Source organism: Pundamilia nyererei, unplaced genomic scaffold (genome assembly GCF_000239375.1).
Source record: "Pundamilia nyererei isolate P.nyererei 1_Seehausen unplaced genomic scaffold, PunNye1.0 scaffold00225, whole genome shotgun sequence".
In the NCBI taxonomy this organism is placed as follows: domain Eukaryota; kingdom Metazoa; phylum Chordata; class Actinopteri; order Cichliformes; family Cichlidae; genus Pundamilia; species Pundamilia nyererei.
In genome coordinates, this window is record NW_005187626.1 from 149,412 (window position 1) to 167,688 (window position 18,277).

General features: G+C 51.9%; 1 protein-coding gene across 7 annotated transcripts in view; it reads left to right on the top strand.

Annotated features, from left to right (window-relative positions):
* The window catches only part of kif16ba (kinesin family member 16Ba), a 20,047-nt gene extending 2,852 nt beyond the window's left edge, over positions 1–17,195 (top strand). Inside the window, exons 2-28 of one of the 7 annotated variants that reach the window (XM_005748568.1) lie at positions 577–646; positions 726–839; positions 936–1,052; positions 1,458–1,555; positions 1,628–1,737; positions 1,944–2,086; positions 2,322–2,490; positions 2,664–2,795; positions 2,873–3,048; positions 3,212–3,277; positions 3,361–3,420; positions 3,499–3,618; positions 3,924–3,975; positions 4,050–4,187; positions 4,423–4,505; positions 4,591–4,679; positions 6,357–6,389; positions 6,670–6,723; positions 6,811–8,172; positions 8,285–8,443; positions 8,532–8,634; positions 9,253–9,300; positions 9,540–9,587; positions 13,339–13,461; positions 15,539–15,628; positions 16,296–16,379; positions 16,726–17,195. In XM_005748568.1, the coding sequence (XP_005748625.1) occupies positions 577–646; positions 726–839; positions 936–1,052; positions 1,458–1,555; positions 1,628–1,737; positions 1,944–2,086; positions 2,322–2,490; positions 2,664–2,795; positions 2,873–3,048; positions 3,212–3,277; positions 3,361–3,420; positions 3,499–3,618; positions 3,924–3,975; positions 4,050–4,187; positions 4,423–4,505; positions 4,591–4,679; positions 6,357–6,389; positions 6,670–6,723; positions 6,811–8,172; positions 8,285–8,443; positions 8,532–8,634; positions 9,253–9,300; positions 9,540–9,587; positions 13,339–13,461; positions 15,539–15,628; positions 16,296–16,379; positions 16,726–16,887 (4,003 nt within the window). In that variant the 3' untranslated portion in view covers positions 16,888–17,195. Of the gene's footprint in view, positions 1–182; positions 482–576; positions 647–725; positions 840–935; positions 1,053–1,457; positions 1,556–1,627; positions 1,738–1,943; positions 2,087–2,321; positions 2,491–2,663; positions 2,796–2,872; positions 3,049–3,211; positions 3,278–3,360; positions 3,421–3,498; positions 3,619–3,923; positions 3,976–4,049; positions 4,188–4,422; positions 4,506–4,590; positions 4,680–6,356; positions 6,390–6,669; positions 6,724–6,810; positions 8,173–8,284; positions 8,444–8,531; positions 8,635–9,252; positions 9,301–9,539; positions 9,588–10,920; positions 13,462–15,538; positions 15,629–16,295; positions 16,380–16,725 lie in introns of those variants that run through there. The other 6 variants (XM_005748569.1, XM_013914801.1, XM_013914800.1 and 3 more) reach the window with 6 other exon arrangements.
* The last annotated feature ends 1,082 nt before the right edge of the window (positions 17,196–18,277 follow it).

Sequence of the window (18,277 nt, forward strand, 5' to 3'; positions counted from 1 at the left end):
GTGCGTGTGTGTGCGTGCATGTGTGTGTGTGTGTGTGTGTGTGAGACACTGTGTGTGGTGTTTATCCACAGAGAAGCTTCTGTGGTCGTATCAGCAAAAAAACAGCACAGAAAAAAATTTAATATTTACATATTCAAATTTATTTAAACAAACAAGCCCCTCCTGTTGTTGTTGTTGTTGTGGGCAAACGGCAGATTTTAAAGTGTTTCTAAGCGTTTCTTAGATTATCGGTTCAGTTTCTTCTTTTATATCTGAGTTCAGACGCCGCGTGCTCAGCGCTGCTCTGTGAGGCGTGCAGCAGGTGCAGCAGGTGCAGCAGGTGCAGCAGGTGCAGCAGGTGCAGCAGCATAGCAGTGGAGGGTTACGAGGCCGACCTGGAGGAGATGATGTCATATACGAGTCTCTACGTCTGGTTTTCACTGACAGCCTGTTTACGTCATTATCATCAGTCTCTATGCGGAGTATCATCTGTGTAACTATGGTAACAAACATCTGACAGCGTTGCCGTTGGCAGCGTTCTACCTGAAGGTAAAGGGTCGTCCTGTTCGCTCTGTGAAGCTTCGTGGTGTTTTTCAGGGAGAAGGATCTGATGGCAAAGTGCATCATCGAGATGGAAGGAACCAAAACCTCCATCACCAACCTGAAGGTAACGCTCTCATTTGTCAGAATGGCAGGAAAACGGGCTCACCGCTCTGTTTGTAACCTCTGAGCTGTGATTGGTTCAGATCTCCGATGGCGTCCTCGGCGACTCGGTGAGGGAGCACACCAAAACCTTCACGTACGACTTCTCCTACGACTCGATGGACTGTAAGAGCGCCACCTTCGTCTCTCAGGAAAAGGTGAGCGGGTCACGCGCTGCAGCCCGTCGTATTGACTCCGCCTCCGTGGTGTCACAAAGAAGAAATACAACCTCATTTGTTCTCTTTCACTCGCAGGTTTTCAAAGATTTGGGCTCCGACGTGCTGAAGGCGGCGTTCGAGGGCTACAACGCCTGCGTCTTCGCCTATGGTCAGACGGGCTCCGGGAAGTCCTACACCATGATGGGAGCGCCGGTGAGACCGCCGAAGTGTGCTCCACTTTAAACTGACTGCATGTATTTTACTCAAAAACACCTCGAGCGCTGAAGCTGCTGCCGATTGGCAGATTACTCAGTTGTTTGCCGGCATCGACGCTCTGCCGTTCCTTCAGACGTGCTCCGAGGTTCCTTCGTGTTCGCCACGAGCTGAACGCTCCGAGCGTGTTGTGACAGAGCACGACGATGGTGTAGCTCAGGGGTGGGGAACTCCAGACCTCGAGGGCCGGCGTCCTGCAGGTTTTAGATGCGTCCTGGTAATGAACTAATCATGTGACTCAGGACCTAAAACCTGCAGGACACCGGCCCTCGAGGTCTGGAGTTCCCCACCCCGATGTAGATGAAAGCTCAGCTGGCCGATCTGATGTCTGTGGTCTCGGTTTAGGGCGACGCCGGCCTGATCCCGAGGATCTGTGAGGGTTTGTTCAGTCGGATCTCGGAGGCCACTCGATGGGACGAAGCTTCGTTTCGCACAGAAGTCAGGTGAGAGTCCGACTCCAGCACGCGAGGGTCCAGCCAGAAAGGCTGCTTTCACGTTTGTGCTTGTGTCCTCAGCTACCTGGAGATCTACAACGAGAGGGTCAGAGACCTGCTGAGGAGGAAGTCCACTCAGACCTACAACCTGAGGGTCAGGGAGCACCCGAAAGGCGGGCCCTACGTGGAAGGTAAAACCTTCATGTCCGGTGCCCCTGAAACGCTGCTGCAGAGTTTGGTTCTTTTTTGATGATTCTTGGGGGGCGGGGCGGGGCTGGGGGTCAAGGTGTTACCCATCAGCCTCACCACGTCCACGTCACACAGCCCGCGCTCGCTCTTCCGATCTTTGATACGATCGTCTTCTCTGAGCTCGGCGTGTTTTCCCTCCTGACCTCAGATCTGTCCAAACACCTGGTGCAGAACTACGGCGACGTGGAGGAGCTGATGGAGGCCGGAAACATCAACCGCACCACCGCCAGCACCGGCATGAACGATGTCAGCAGCCGCTCGCACGCCATCTTCACCATCAACTTCACACAGGTCAGCGACGGTCACGGGTTCCACGCCATCATAAAGAAGTCAGCAGAGGAAGTACTCGGCTGAGCTCGACGATTTTCATACGAATATTTTTACCAATAATTCGAGAGAAGTGACACGAAAACAAGCCGCGAGCGAGAGAAGAACCACGAGAGCTCTGAAATGATCTCCGTGCTTCAAAGTGATGGCCGTGGATGTCGTGTAAACGTTCACGGATGGTGATTGTTTGCTTTTGTAGGCCAAGTTCGATGCCGAGATGCCCAGCGAAACCCTCAGTAAGATCCACCTGGTCGATCTGGCCGGCAGCGAGCGAGCCGACGCCACTGGAGCCACCGGCGTCCGACTGAAGGAGGGCGGGAACATCAACAAGTCGCTGGTCACCCTGGGCAACGTCATCTCTGCTTTAGGTCAGGAGCGGTTTGTCTTCAGGGGCGGGGTTAACTGTTTTTAATCTTAGATTTTGTTTCCGTTGTGTCATCAGTGCTTCAGTTTTTGTTTTCAGGGATGGAGTCAAAGTCGGGCGCCTCGTTAAAGCCGCTGATCGCTCCTCATTCTGACTGACTGATGTTTCTCGTTCCAGCCGACATGTCGCAGGGCGGCGTGAACACCAACCTGAAGAAGAAGTCGGTGTTCGTTCCCTACAGAGACTCGGTGCTGACGTGGCTGCTGAAGGACAGTCTGGGCGGAAACTCCAAGACCATCATGATCGCCAGTGAGCAGAAAACACGAAGTGAACGTATGCGAGTGTCCGAGAGCGCCCCGAGAAAACGCAATCTCCTTCTGTTTCAGCCATTTCTCCCGCCGACGTAAATTACGGCGAGACGCTCAGCACTCTGCGCTACGCCAACCGAGCCAAGAACATCATCAACAAACCCACCATCAACGAGGACGCCAACGTCAGGCTGATCCGAGAACTGCGGGCTGAAATCGCCCGGCTCAAAGCTCTGTTGGTCCAGGGCAACCAGGTAAGAACTACAAACATGGCGGTTGTTGTGCAGGACTACACCATCTTCCTCTGTGCCTTTTAAAGTGATGCGTGTTGCCTGCGGCCTCGGAAACAGGAAGCCGTCCGGTTCCCGAGGCCGCAGACTGAGCGCGCTCAGTAGCTTGGTGGTTTCTGTTTGTCAGATCGCTCTGCTGGACTCGCCCACTGCTCTGAGCATGGAGGAGAAGCTGCACCAGAATGAAGCCCGGGTGAGTCTCACGCCGTCCGGCAGCTTGACCGCCGTTACGTTTACAGCTGAGAGCAGAAGCAGCTGACGCTCTGCTGTTTGCAGGTCTTGGAGCTGACTAAAGAGTGGACCAACAAATGGAACGAGACTCAAAACATCCTCAAGGTAGCGGCGAGCATTGACCATCCGGCCCCCCTCGGAGCAGATGTTTGTTTTTGTGGCTGAAGTTGTAAAATGTTGCAGGAGGAGACGCTCGCTCTGAGGAAAGAGGGCATCGGCGTGGTGCTGGACTCCGAGCTGCCTCACCTCATCGGCATCGACGACGACCTCCTCAGCACCGGCATCATCCTCTACCATTTAAAGGTCAGCGCGCTCCCGGACTCACCTTTAGATTAGTGATCGTTTATGCCGTCAGGCTGCATCCATACACGGATACCTGCCAGCCACTAACATCCAATCACAGTGCTTGGTGCACGGTCTGTTATTATTGGTCAGATAATCTCAGTCCTCTAAACAGCTCAGGTGAGTCGTAAAGGTGTTATGAAGGAGTGAAGACCAAACTGTTTGTGTGTCACGCTGTAAACACTCTGTGCGGCTGACTCGCCGCTGCCCCCGCTGGACGTCAGGGGTGGGTGCAGTGACTGCGTGTCTCTGTCTCGTTTCTGCAGGAGGGGCGGACCTACGTGGGCAGAGAGGACGCGTCCACAGAGCAGGACATCAGTGAGTCATAACTGTAATGATGATGAGTGCAGAGGCTGATGGCGTTGCTGACCGTGATCTCGTTCCTCCTGCAGTCCTGCACGGTCTGGACCTGGAGAGCGAGCACTGCATGTTTGAGAACCAGAACGGGACGGTGACTCTGGTGCCGCTCGCCGGAGCTCAGTGTTCGGTCAACGGAGTCCAGGTGACGGCGCCGTCGCAGCTCAACCAGGGTGAGGCCCGTCTCCAGCTGTAGCGTGTTGCTCTGTCTAAACAGATTTTAAAGGGCTGAAGGTAATGGAGGGCGTTGCCACAGTAACGTGATGCTTCAGCACGTGTTCGCTGTGCACAGACCAGGACACCTGGATCTCCGTCCGGAGGCGACACACCTTTACCTGAGAGATGCTCTTTGTTCTGTCGCTCTGATTTGAGTCGTCCGTTTCTGTCGTGTGCGGTTTTGTTTTCCAGGCGCCGTCATTCTGCTCGGCAGGACCAACATGTTTCGCTTCAACCATCCGAAGGAGGCGGCCAAGCTGCGGGAGAAACGAAAGGTGAGGGCGTGGCCTCAGTTTAGGTGTTGAAAGGTGTTTGAAGGTCTTTGGTGAACCTCACGAGGACGCCGTCTGCCTGTTTCAGAGTGGCCTTCTCTCCACGTTCAGCCTCTCCATGACCGATCTGTCCAAGTCCTGCGAGAACCTCTCCACTGTGATGCTGTACAACCCCGGGTGACTGCACGCGCACACACACGCACACACGCGCACACACACGCACACACACGCACACAGAGGGGGGTGAACATCAGCTTGAACTTCTCGGCTCCATCAGGAGCTTCATGCAGTGGCTGCTGATGGAGCGATGATGTCACACACCAGCTGACCTTTAACCTGTCGGCTCGGAGAGCACAGGCTGTGATTTCTGATTGTGCGACTCTGCAAACAGAGCAGTGACTGCATCGTGCGCGCCTCCTCGCTCTGTCCTCCACACTGAGTGGGAGTCCGTGTGAAGCGGACGGCCGCGCCGCCGCCTCCTGATGGAGGAGGAGCCTCCGCCTTACATCACTGAAAGAATCCATCATTACTTCAGTCCATGAGCTTAAATAAAATAACAACACCATCAGGAAGCTGCTCTGCATGAAGCTGTTTCTCCATTATTCAGCCAAACTTCCAGTCTGCAGATCTCTCGCTGCCATCACCACACGGGCGCTGCACGCACGCTGCCGTGTCCGAGCGTCAGGGGAAGTTTCTGAGCTCGCTTTTAGACACGAGCCAATGCACGGCGCCATAACGCCGTACAGACTTCAAACGGCGTGAGAGCGCTCAGACGACCGATGTTTGATGAGTCAGCAGGTCATTGGCTGCTCCAGCAGCGAGTTCAGGGCTGCAGATTAGCGCGGCGTGCTTCACGTCGTCTAGATGTCTGTGAAGGTTCTCAGTCATCCAGGTCATCGTAGTCAAAGGAGCTTGCAAAGAAAAGCGTCTGGACTTCTTTAAGTTGCTTGAAGACGTTTCACCTCTCATCCGAGAAGCTTCTTCAGTTCTAAGGTCAAATGGTGGAGAGTCCCAGATATAAACCTAGTGGGAGTTTCCCCCCACAGAGGGACAAAAGGACCCCTGATGATCCTCTAATCGCCTGAGCCAAGGTGTGAAACTGGGCGTGGGTCCCAATCAGCCAGAGTTTCAGGTGTGTTCATTGTGAAACCTGGCCCCACCTTATCATGCGAATTCCTGAGGTCAGATGGCCCAGGATGTGAGTGGGCGTTAAGGCGTCTGGGAAGGATCTCAAAACTGGATTATAGATGCCATCTATAATCATCAGGGGGTCCTTTTGTCCCTCTGTGGGGGGAAACTCCCACTAGGTTTATATCTGGGACTCTCCACCATTTGACCTTAGAACTGAAGAAGCTTCTCGGATGAGAGGTGAAACGTCTTCAAGCAACTTAAAGAAGTCCAGACGCTTTTCTTTGTAAGCTCCTTAGACTTCACGTCGTCTAATTTTACTCACGTCGTACGATGAACAGCTGAAGTGAGCTCAGCTCGGTCGGCCACACCTCTCCAACTCTCCGAGCGTCTCTAACGCGGAGACGTCCGCTGAGCTCGCCGCCCTCGACTGACATCCTCTGCAGAGGTCTGATCCTTAACCCCGCGACGCGCCGCAGACGCCGACCAATCGTTCTTCTGGTTGCTGTGAATCATGGCTGAATATCGACACCCCGCTCTGTACAGTTTGTTACAGTCATGTTATATTTTAAGCAGCTCCAGCGGTTCCAGGAGGGAACGCCCGTTATTTCTAATAAGTCTGAAGACGAAGTCGCCTGACACACCTGAGGAGTAGCTAAAGGAGGGCAGGGAGTTTCTGTCGTGCTGTGATTGAAGGATGTAACTGTGTCCCTGTCCCGTTCACAGTCTCTTCACTGAGAAGGGCCCCGTCTTCCTCAGGTAGACTCAGCCGTGCACTTCCTGTCTAACTGTCCCGTTTTGACCCAAAGACGTGTGTCGACTCGTCCCGTGCCTCCTCACCTCCACCCTCACTGTCTGCTTCATCCATGCTGTTTATTTGCTCACCAGCTTCCTGCTTCTGTCCCGCTGTGAGGTTAGACGTGTCGCCGCCTGCCGTCTCATCCCAAGCTGTTTGTCTGACGTGCTGCCGCCGCTCGACTGTGTGTGTTTGTGCGTTTGGGCGCTCCGAGGAAGCTGACGGAGGTGTGTTGTTTCCTAGGTTGGAGTTTGAGCGACAGCAGCGAGAAGAGCTGGAGAAGCTGGAGTTGAAGAGGTACGTGTCCGCCCACCTGAAGACCAGCTCTCTGATTGGTGGAGCTCGGGCGGCTCAGGTGACGTTTGCTTTGTTTTGTTCCCGCAGGAGGCTGATCAAAGAGATGGAGGCCAAGCAGCAGAGCGAGAAGGCGGAGCTGGAGCGCCTCCAGCAGGAGGTGGAGAGTCAGCGCAAGGAGTCCGAGGAGGTGCAGCAGCGGATCCTCCGCCAGGAGGAGAGCCTCCACCGCCGCAGCCAGGACATCGAGAGCCGGCTGCGAGACTTCCTGGCTGAGAAGGAGCGCTTCGAGGAGGAGAGGCGCTCCGAGATCAATGAGGTGGATCTCCAGCGGAGCCGACGGCGGAAGGAGCCGCAGGAGCACGAGGCGGACCGTGCGGAGAAGCAAGACGAGCAGCAGCGGAGGCACCAGGAGGCGACAGAGCAGACGGAGATCTACCGCGAGCTGGAGCGGCTGAAGAGGGAGCGCGAGGAGCAGCGGGTGCGTCTGGAGACGGAGCGGCGGCGGCTGGAGGAGCAGGAGCGCGAGCAGCTGAGTCTGGTGGGGCGGCTGGAGGAGCAGCTGAGGGAGAAACACGAAGCTGCCACCGCCCTGCTGACCCGGGAGGACGCCCGCCGCCTGGAGGAGGAGCAGCAGGCGCTGACAGAGATCAGAGAAGCCCTCCTCTGCGCCAAAGAGGCCGCCGAGCGGCCGGACGTGGAGGATGCTGGCGAGGAGGCGCGGGCCGCCCAGAGCCGCTACGCCGACTTCAAGGCGGCTCAGGTGAAGGAGCTGGACCTGCTGGAGGAGGGGCTGCGGCAGCAAAGGGAGCGCCTGGAGAAGGAGGTTGCCGCCGAGCGTGGCGCCCTGCTGCTCCTCACCCACGGCCTGAGAGAGCGCCAGCAGCACCTGAAGGAGACGCAGGAGAAGGGAGCGCAGGACGCCACCGCTGTCTGCCACGAGGAGCAGCTCCTCCGACAGGCGGAGCACAGGCTGCAGCTGAAGGAGCGACAGCTCGCCAACCTCGCCAACGGCCTCCTCCCCGCCCTCGCCGAGGAGAAGCAGAGAGCCTCGGAGCTGCTGGAGCGCAGCGGCGGCGGCAACGGGAACTGCGACCGATCTCCGGGGCTCGACAACACGCTGTTCCAGGTGGAGAAGGAGCTGGAGGACAAAGAGGAGAAGCTGAACCTCCATTGGCACAGCGCCCGGCAGCTCCAGCAGCTCCAGGAGACCTACGAGTTCACAGCCAATGTGGCGCGGCAGGAGGAGAAGGTGAGGAGGAAGGAGAAGGAGATCCTGGAGTCAAAGGAGAAGCAGCAGAGGGAGGCGATGGAGCAGGCCGTGGCCCGGCTGGAGAGGAGGCACTCCGCCCTGAGGCGAAGCGTCTCCCTCGAGCCCGACTCCGAGGAGCAGAGGAGCAAGAGCTCTGTCGCCAGGACCCCCAGGACCGGGGCGGAGCTGGACCAGCAGAGGTTTCTATAGAAACGGTTTCCGAAAGGAACCGGTTTAATCCGGCAGTTGCACATTTTATTTATTCTTGCTGGGGCTTTTATTTTGAAGGCTCACTGTGTGTTTCGTGTCCAGAGTGCAGCGCGAGATCCAGAAGCTGCGGCAGCGAATCAGCGAGGGCGACGACACCAGCCGGATGCACTCCATCAGCAGCGACGAGCGGGCAGGTCACGGCGGCTCGCCCGCCAGTCACATCCAGGGTCTGAACACGCTGCTGCCGCTGTCCGACGACAGGTACGCCACACCAAACCCCGCCTCACTCTGCAGGGGCCGCCTCCCCGTGTTCACTGTGTGTGTGTGTGTGTGTGTGTGCGCCCTGCAGGATAAACGCCTACATCGAAGAGGAAGTCCAGCGGCGGCTACGCAAGATGAACCTCCTGAACGGCAGCAGCATGGATCTGTCTCTGTCCACAGAATCACTGCGAGTAAGAGGCACCACACTCTTCATCACGGCCCACATTTAACCCGCCGAGCACCCGGGAACGGCGGTCGACACGTCCTCTGATTGGGTTGTTGCACAAATCTGATCCAGGCGCCTCGAGGCGCTTCATCCCCACCGCCGACACTCGTTTTCAGAGTAACCACTGACCTTCAGGCTGATTCATTCAGCTTTTACTCTGAAATTCTGATTGGCAGCGTTATTGATTAATTGTCAGGTTGATCAGAATTCAGCTTTGAAAAGCCTGAAAAGTCAAATAAAGGTTTTCAGTCCAGCGGCTCTATTGTCATTCCAACCATGTGCAGTGAGACGGGAGCACGACACAGTCGTGTAGTAGAACAGTGTGTGTGTGTGTGTGCATGCGTGTGTGCGTGTGTGTGCGCGTGTGTGTGTGCGTGTGTGTGTGTGTCAGTCTCCAGGAGTGTGACGGTCTGGGTCTCCAGGCTGCTCTCCAGCATGTGTTTTCTGTCATGTGATGAAACATTGAGGGATTGTGTTGCTGCAGTTTGTAGTGTTTGCTTCTTGCTGTCGTCTCCAGTAAAGTTCGGATGAATAAATCCAGGTTTTCTCTGTAGAACTGATGTTTAGCTCTTTGACCCTGCAGGAGGAGGAGGAGGTTAGCGACTGTAGCTCTGTTAGATTGACAGATGAGGTAAGACCAGGATCCTCCAGCCTTCATTCCCACCATCAGACTTTTCCTGCTCTCTAATCTGCACGGGTCCCCAGATGTGCTTTGATTTCCTCTCTCCCTGGGTTTCATTTATCCTGGGTTTATTTAATCGGTCTCCCTTTTTCCTGTCATCATAAATACTGACTATGAACGAACACGATGCTTTTTACTTTGTCCACATTATGTTTGGAGACACTGAAGTTTATTTTTATTGTTTTCAGGAGGATGAAAAGCTCCCGAACATTAATCCGAGGAAGCTCAAGTATCAGGTAAGACCAGGGTCGAATCCTGCCGCGTTATTAAGGCACGGTTCTTTATCTCTGCATCGTGTTCCAGATGTGCCTCATGCATGCCCTTAATTTAATCAGACTATCCCGAGGTGATAAATATGCTTTTAATTTGAAAGGAGACAGAGAATGGGCTTTCTCTTTAAATGTTCGATGACAAACAGAGAAGCTCCGAATGTTCCAGCTGCGGCGTTTAACCCAGAGGTTCAGCCGAGGGTTCGAGGGATTAGTGTTTATCTTTTTTAACCCCTGTCGTCGTCAGCTTGGCTTAGTGAAATATAGAAGATCACACGGTGTCGCCAAAACTGGGCGTGTCCTCAGAGGTCGGTGTTCCCTGGAAGATCCTTTCACTTTAACTCGAAGCAGGCTTCATGTCGATACAGTCTGACACTTCAGATGCTCACCTGTAGTTCTGTTCATACTCACTATATAAAAGATGGACGTAGACCACCTCGGTTAATTTTTTAAACGAATCAATGAACGTATTTATTTTTGAGCCTCAGACGGAGCATTCTTGCTGTTTCCATCTTGGTCTTTTGAAACCAGATGTGATGACCGAGCTCGTAGGTTCACAGCTGTCCGTCACAGTTTAGACCTGCCCTGAATCAGCCCTGACTGATTCTCAGCGTCTAAAACGAACCTCGTGTTTTATTCAAAAGGACCTGAAACCAGAAACTGAGACGTACCGTACAAGTGTAGGACAAGATTCCAGCTAGACGAGTCGCCCCCTGCTGGCCGCTTTAGCTTTGTGTCAGCTAGCTTTGCTGGCTGAACGTTTTTTTAGAAGACTGCGTTGTGCATGTAATCCTAGAGTAGGAGTTGGTACCAGTTAAACCAGTTTCAGCTTAAACATCATAGGGAAACCCTGCAGCTGGTTTATCTTTGTATTTTTGGGAGAACAGAAAGCTCACTCTCTGCTTTATGATGGTCAACCAAAGCATGGGAAGCAGAAATGATCAGAGTATCCAAACGTCTTTCCTGTCAAAATGTGCAAACTTGGGTAAAATAGTATTTGCAGATGATTTTAGTCAAAGCTGAGATGAGCTGATGACCTTTGCCCCTGGAAGTGAACTGTTTGCAAATGCTTTTCTGCCTGTGTTTGAGTTTCAAACCTTTCGGAAAGACGTTTTCGTGCACTTGTCAATTTAATTTGCATGACAAACTTTCACCTTATTGATTTAAATCACTTACATCCCACCTGTGCACCTGGTGATTGGAGGAACTGTAATTCTCAGTGGGTGGATTATGAACTTCAGCATAATTCCTAGAGCCTCCACTTTAGTCACGGACTCCACTCCCCCCCTTGTGCACACAGAGAGCCAGAGGGTCTAGCTTCCAGCATTCCCTGGAGTTTGAGGCAGTCTGTCCTAATGTCCACAAAAACATGTCAGAGGAACCAGAACGTGGTCAGATTCAAAGAGAAGAAACGCAAAAGTCTACAGACATTGAAAAAGTGGAAGTTCCTGAAAACAATGACCTCAGCAAAGGAGAAGTGGGCCGAGCAGTTTGTGACCTCAACTGTTTGAACGCCGAACACAAAATTGAGCAAGAAGTGCACCCAGACCAGCACAGCAACAGATCTGATGGAAGTGATTCCACCTGCTGTGTTGACGATGATCGTGGTGAAAAGCAGGAGGTTCACGATGGACGCTCGTTTTCTAACTCGGAGGAAAAGGTTGAATCCCAAACATGTGATTCAGGGAGAGCAGGCGAGACGAAACCGCCCACTGATCATTCCTCAAAGTCACGCAGCTTTAACAGTGGTTACATCAGTTCAGTGATCCAGTGGTTACAAGTAAGTCAGCAGCAGATGATGGGATCCTTTATTGGTCAAACAAAACCAGAACTGGATGCAGAAGCAGAGAAAGTGACAGCCAATAAGAGCTTTGTCTTCGGCGACTTTGCTGACAAACTGTCCGAGGTGTGTAAAGATGCTGGTAGAAAGCTTCAGGGCACACGGGACATCATTCGAAACGTTCAAGCAGGCGACATGAAGGTTGTCCTCCCTCAGTACGTGAGCACGATATCCAAAGAGCTGCCGCTGATTCATCAAACACGGCTTCACCAAGAGCCAAATCCTTCAATCGCAGCCGAGCACAAAGGCACTTCGGTGGATCTGTCGAAGGATTGTGTGCTGAGGCTCCCACAGAATCGCGGAGCTCCGCCGATCCCGAACATCTCTGGTTGGCCTGAAGGATCCGTGTCCTCTTCGAGAGTTACCAGTCCAGAAGTGTTTCATCAGAGGCTGGTCGAGCTTCCGGCTGTTTTGTCTGAGCTACAGACATTTTCATCCCAGAGGATCCTGGAAGAGCTGGAATCTCTGGCTCCTCGGGAGAATTTTGGCAAGGTTTTGAGTCTGTTTTGCCTCAGAGCGGCTAACTGTAAGAAACCCATCCCAAAACCCGCCTGTCTGCTTTTGTCAGAGACGGACTTAATCATTCTCTCAGCGAGGACGGATTCTACAAACATGTTGACTATTTTTCACCGCTTTAAACTCCAAGAAATCCGGGAAGTCCAGATAAGTCTGGCAGGGCAGCACATCCGCCTAACAGGCTGCACCGAAGACACCGTCCTAGCTATCTTCACGTACAGCAAAGAGCTTACTCAGGACTTCTGCAGGGCTCTGCTGAATGCTCTCTTTCCTGAGAAGATCCCTGAAGAGACCGAACGTCAGCCGTTGCTCTCTGCCGACCTAATGGTAATCTCTCTGGATTGGACTTCAAGAGTTCCTGACGTCATCCTTGACAGCGGGCTTCACATCACTTCCAGATTTAAGCGCGTCCTCGCCGACTTGCTCTACATCATCCACGGGAACATGGATGGTCCCGGCAAACCTTCGCTTGCTAATGTCCGTCCCCTGCTCTACACCAGCGTCAAAGTCAAGAACTCTACCTGTGTGCACGGGGACACCATCTCCCAGTTCCTCCTGACGGACACCCACATAGCTCTTCTCCGAGAGGATGGCGTCTTTCATCCAGTGCCGCGGGGATCCAGTCTGGTCCCCACCCACCCACAGTTTCAAGGAGTCAAACTCCGCAAGCGTTCTGACATCAGGTGCCTGCTCGTGAAGAAGACCGACACCTGCGTGGTGGTAGACTTTGTTTTTATGAAGCCCAAATCGCAAACCGTGAAGAGAGAGGTGCAGTTCAGACGTGGCGCGGCCGACCTTCCTTCTGATCGAGGTCCGTGTGAATCCTGGAAATTATGTTTTGGCTGCTCCTCAGAAGCTCAGACTCTGATTAATCACCTGTGCACCTGAAGCCCAGCATTACCTGGACACAGTGTGCCTATCTCGTGTTTGTCCACAATCAGACACCTTATTTATTTTAAGATGTTACATGAATTCTAATTAATAAATTGGACCTTAAAAGGTGCGTCATCTTGAAGTATTTTTCTATTTTTTTAATAAAATTGTAAACTTTTTAACTTTGATGATACAGAAATGTAGCTGTTTATTCGTCGAATGATTTGTTTGTGGTCAGTGTACATGCACCATGTAGACTGTAGAGGAGTGGCTTCCATGTTCATATTACTTCATGTGTAATTTCTTTGCAGAGACATGATGTTGGGATGCTGACCGAGTAATAAAGTTTTGGTTTGATTTCTGATTTGTTTGGAGGTTTTTGGCTATAACGGGTTTGTAAATGAACAATTTCCTGATTGTAATTTTCCGAGTCAGCCTTTTACCCTCCGCTTCTTTTTTCCTTCTCTTTTTCAACGACTTCCTGTCCAGCACTTGGTGTCTCGTCCTCCTGGGACGAGCTGTAGCGGCCTCCAGGAGCCTGTTAAACTTAGCATTCCTCGTTACGTTCTCCGCGGGCAGGGGAAGGACGAGCACTTTGAGTTTGAGGTGAAGGTGAGTCCAATCACAGATTCTATCTAAATGCATGTTAAAACTGAGATTTCATGCTTGCGTCTGCACTGCTTGTGCATTTTATTAGGTACACATGTACAGTGTCAGGGTCATGGGTTGGCTGCTTAAACCCTGAAGCTGTGACGACCTGCAACCCTCACTCTGTGTTTATGAAGCAGGTCAGAAAGTTTATTGTCAAGAGTTCATAGAACAACTTTCAAAGACCAGGGCAGGTGTGTTCTGGTGAACCGGCGTTAGGGGCAGGGCTCACAGGGGGAACCTGGGCGACGGCCATGAGAAACTAAATGCTAAATTGACGGGTTCTTAATCAGCACTTTCCTACTCTGAGCACTCAAAGCGCTTTATTACGGAGCCCCCCAGGGGACATGGGAGAAAAAAAAATTACGGAGGAAAAAAAAAAAATTAGGGAGAAAAAAAAAATTAAGACGGACTTTTGCGAGATCTCGCAAAACTCCAACAATGGCGGCAGCTACTTAGTTGTAATATTACTCTTTCTGGGTCACAAAATACACTTTTAAGATATTTTGTGAATGTAGTTGTGTAAACGTCAGATACCTGCTCGGTTTACAAGACATCACATATTTGCAAAAGAGCTCCGACGTTTTTGGAGATCTGACACCCACCATCCCGAAGCTAACGGGAGGTCGAGACCTACTACAGCCGGGAGGAACACCGCTTTCCCGGCACATCGTGCCTCGACCTCCCGGTCGGCTTCGAGCTGGCGGCCTCCGAAGAATGCGGCTAAAACTTTTGCGAGATCTCGCAAAAGTCCGTCTTAATTTTTTTTTCCTCCCTAATTTTTTTTTTCCTCCGTAATTTTTTTTTCTCCCATGTCCCCTGGGGGGCTCCGTACTTTATATGATTTGCCTCAGTCGCACATCCACTTTGTTTTTGCCTTCTCTCTAACATTCACAGGAGGGCTCACACCTTCAAACCAACAAGTCTGAAGTCCAGATGTGGTGCGTTGGCGTCAGTATGAAGTAAATGATGTGTCTCTGTCTGCTACCAAAACAAATACAAGAACAAAGTGACGCCGAAGACGCTGCCAAAGTCCACAATTTTCATTTCTTACTTTGTTTCTTTCTGAAATTTGAACTTTAGAAGAATTTGAGTTACATCTTTGACTTGCACGCTCTGTGCGTGTTCTTTGAATTACTGCGGTTAGCAACGATGCACGGGGTAAACGGTTGCTCGTAGCGCGTTTGTTAATAACTACATTTCTGATTAAAAGCTCAGCTGTTTACATGAAACCGTCGTTTGATCGCAGTCTGCACAGCACCATCGCCACGGGCCAAAGTCGACACGGGAGCCACCGCCGTCACTAAAGTTGCGTCCACGCTGGAAGCGATTCACTCCTTGCTTTTAGAGGTTCCAGGGTCTGGTTGCCTTGGTAACCCTCTAACGTATTTACAGTGTCCTGCACTCTCATTGGTAGTTGCTTCAGTTGCTCACCTCGAAGTTGAGCAGAGCTTCTCTCAGGCCACGCCCGCTTGGATCTGTTGCTCGCCTTCACTTAAAGTGGTGAAATGGCATTGAGGGTGGACGCACTTTGTTTGCATCGTCAGCCTGTTCCTGTGCGATCGGCGTCGTTAGCTTGTTTCTTAGATAAACAGGATGTGCAACTAGTTTCAGAGCCCTGTGATGGACCGACGACCTGCCGTTGGGTTTCCCACCTTTCGCCCAGTTGTCAGTGGAGTTAGTCTCCCAGCAGACCCACAGCTGGTAACCTCACAGCAGCTAAAAACACCCCAACAACACGTGCAGAGGTCCAGCTCAGGTGAAGCTAGCAGCTACAGCTGCCTGTGTCACCATCCACCTGTCAGTCAGAGGCAGCTGCCATTGAAAGGTTCTCAGACGAACACTGGAAGGTTTACTTTCTGTAGAAATGTTCCTCTGACAGACTCGTGCACTTTCTGACTCGTCACCAATAAGTCAAGTAAACTGGTGGTCCATCTCCACTGGTATCCAGATGTGTCATTCTTGTAGAATGGCTGAGTAGATCAGCGAGCTCAGATTTGGTGTCCATCATCTCGATGTTCATGTGCTTCTCTTTGGTCAGATCACTGTGATGGACGAGACGTGGACGGTGTTCAGACGCTACAGCCGCTTCCGGGAAATGCACAAGAGCCTGAAGTTAAAATATCCAGAGGTGAGACACGTCACCAGCTTTTAGAACAGTTTACAGATCAAAGCAGCAGAAAAACGTTTCTGTGTTTGAGTCGGAAGAATGACGAGAGACGCCCAGAACGTTACCTAGATCACGGTTTGGGCTGTGAGTGCTGCGCTCAGACAGATCGAACTCCGAGTCGAAGCCCCAAAGCTTCTCAAACCCTTTATCTCAGTTCAGCCTCTGTCTGCTTTAGCTCCACCCACTTCAAGCCAGCTCAGTGACTTTATCCAGATCCCAGAGTAGAAAAACACTGTGTTTCAAGCAGCCTGAGCTTGGTGCACACTGAGTTCATCATCAGAAACTGTGACCACGATTAACGAGAAGAGTGAAAACCTTCAGCTCTACAGCGTAGCCCACAGGACACTGATGACGCATCTGGCTCGTAACTTAATACTGAAACACAGATCATCAAAGGATCATCTGAAAGTTGCTGGTTTGAGTCTTTGTGGTGAGGGACTGGTGCAGCAGCAGGAGCACACCTGAAAGACCAAACGGTGCTCCACAGTCACCTGAACTCACCTGGTCTCAGTCCAGGTTCAGCCTTACAGATTGGTCACAGAGACGTCCTGATGAAGAGGCTAGCTTATACCTTTATACTCAGTGTTCTGGCGCCAGGTGATCGTCTCTAAACTCTTGTCTGTTTCAGCTCGCCGCTCTCGATTTCCCGCCAAAGAAGCTGTTTGGAAACCGGGACGAGCGAATGGTCGCCGAGCGGCGGAATCACCTGGAGGTACGTGGAGGAACATTTGGGGCTGATTAAGGAGATTTCTGGGAGAACAGCGTTACAGTAATCTGAACGAGAGGTGACCAGGACGCGTGTGCTTTATTTTCTATGAATTTTTCACTCGAAGACTTCAAACGTAAAGTTTTTGAGTCTGAGCTGATTGGCTGTGGTCCGTGTGGGGGTGGGCTGTAGGCAGGTATCCTCAGAGGACGGAGAGGGAGTCAAAGAGCACTGATGATGGTGAGGAGGATGATGAGGACGTCTGATAAGAGCCAGCTGCACTTAACCTGTGAGTGTTCTTAATGTTTTGGCTCACTAACAGCAGACTTTCTTCTTCTGTGGTTCACTGCAGCGTTATCTGAGGAACTTGTTCCGAGTGATGCTGTCGTCCTCTAGCTCGCCCCTCCGAGCGGACGAAGACGGCCTTTTCCATCTGTCCAAACGAGACGTCTGCGACTTCTCCTCGTTCTTCAAGAAAGGCGTCTTCGAGTACAGTAGCCACGGCACCGGCTGACCGCCGCGCCGCATCAGAGGGCGGCGGAAACCTCTGACAAACCAAAACATAAACAGAACTGCTCGGTGCCTTTTTCCCGGCGCCTCAGCGGGTCAGGAGCAGGGAAAACGTGCAGGTCAGCTTTTCCTCTCCGGCTCCCTGCTGTCGTCAGACTCGGCCAATCAGTTGCTGCTCAGCACGAGTGTTTGTCCAGAGGCAGGTGGGACTCTGCACGATCCGTGGTCTGTATGTAACGCGCTCAGCTGCTCGCGCTCAGTGGGTCTGAGCGTTTTTAGAATCACTTCATTAAACCTTCACTCGTTTCAGAAGAGCTCCTCCTCTGTTTGTCACTGCGATCATCAGGAGGTGGATCTCTGTATCGCTGAGCGCCGCGCTGTCACGACACAACAGGTGAACGATCACACCTCGGTTAACAGCAGCCACACTGAACCTGGACAGTTACTGTGAGGCGTCTACATTATGTATAATTCAGTTCAGCTTTATTTACACAGCGCCAAATCACACAGTCGCCTCAAAGCACTTTATACTGTAAGGTCGACCCTACAATAACACATACAGAGAAAAACCCAACAATCATATGACCCCCTATGAGCAGCACTTTGGCGACAGTGGGAAGGAAAAACTCCCTTTTAACAGGAAGAAACCTCCGGCAGAGCCAGGCTCAGGGAGGGGCGGGGCCATCTGCTGTGATTGGTTGGGGTGAGAGAAGGAAGACAGGATACAGACATGCTGTGGATGCAGAGAGGTCGATTAACACATAGTGGGTGAAGAAGAAACACCCAGTGCATCATGGGAATCCCCCAGCAGCCTACACCTGTTGCAGCATCACTAAAGCTACGTTCACACTGCAGGCGAAAGCGCATCAAATCCGATATTTTCAGGTCTGACCTGGGTCACTTTCATGTGGTCCTGAATCTGAAACATATCTGATGTTTTAGTCACTGACACAAGACAGACACCAATTATCAGCGCTGGAGAAGACATCGTGAACGCTTCCTGTCCATCCCGTGAAACTGTTGGGAAGACAGCGTTGGAGAAACGTGAACATTTTATTTGTTCTGTATAATCTGCAGATTCTGACAGAACTCTGCAGCTAGAAGCAGCGCTCCTCTGAAACAGCAACAAGGATCATTATTAGGTTATTTACATTATTATGTAAATAACAAAATAACTTAAAGCAAAAACTGGGAAACGTAAAGTTCGAAGTCTTTATATTAAGGGCCATCTGTCAACAAAACAGAGCGCGTTGTGTGGGACGTCTTCTTTTGCGCATGCGGCCGCTTTGAGCGTTCACACTAGAGCGCGTTTGTGTGAACGAGCAGACAAAAAAAATCTGATTTGATCAAAAAATCGGAATTGAGCATTAAGACCTGCAGTGTGAACGTAGCCT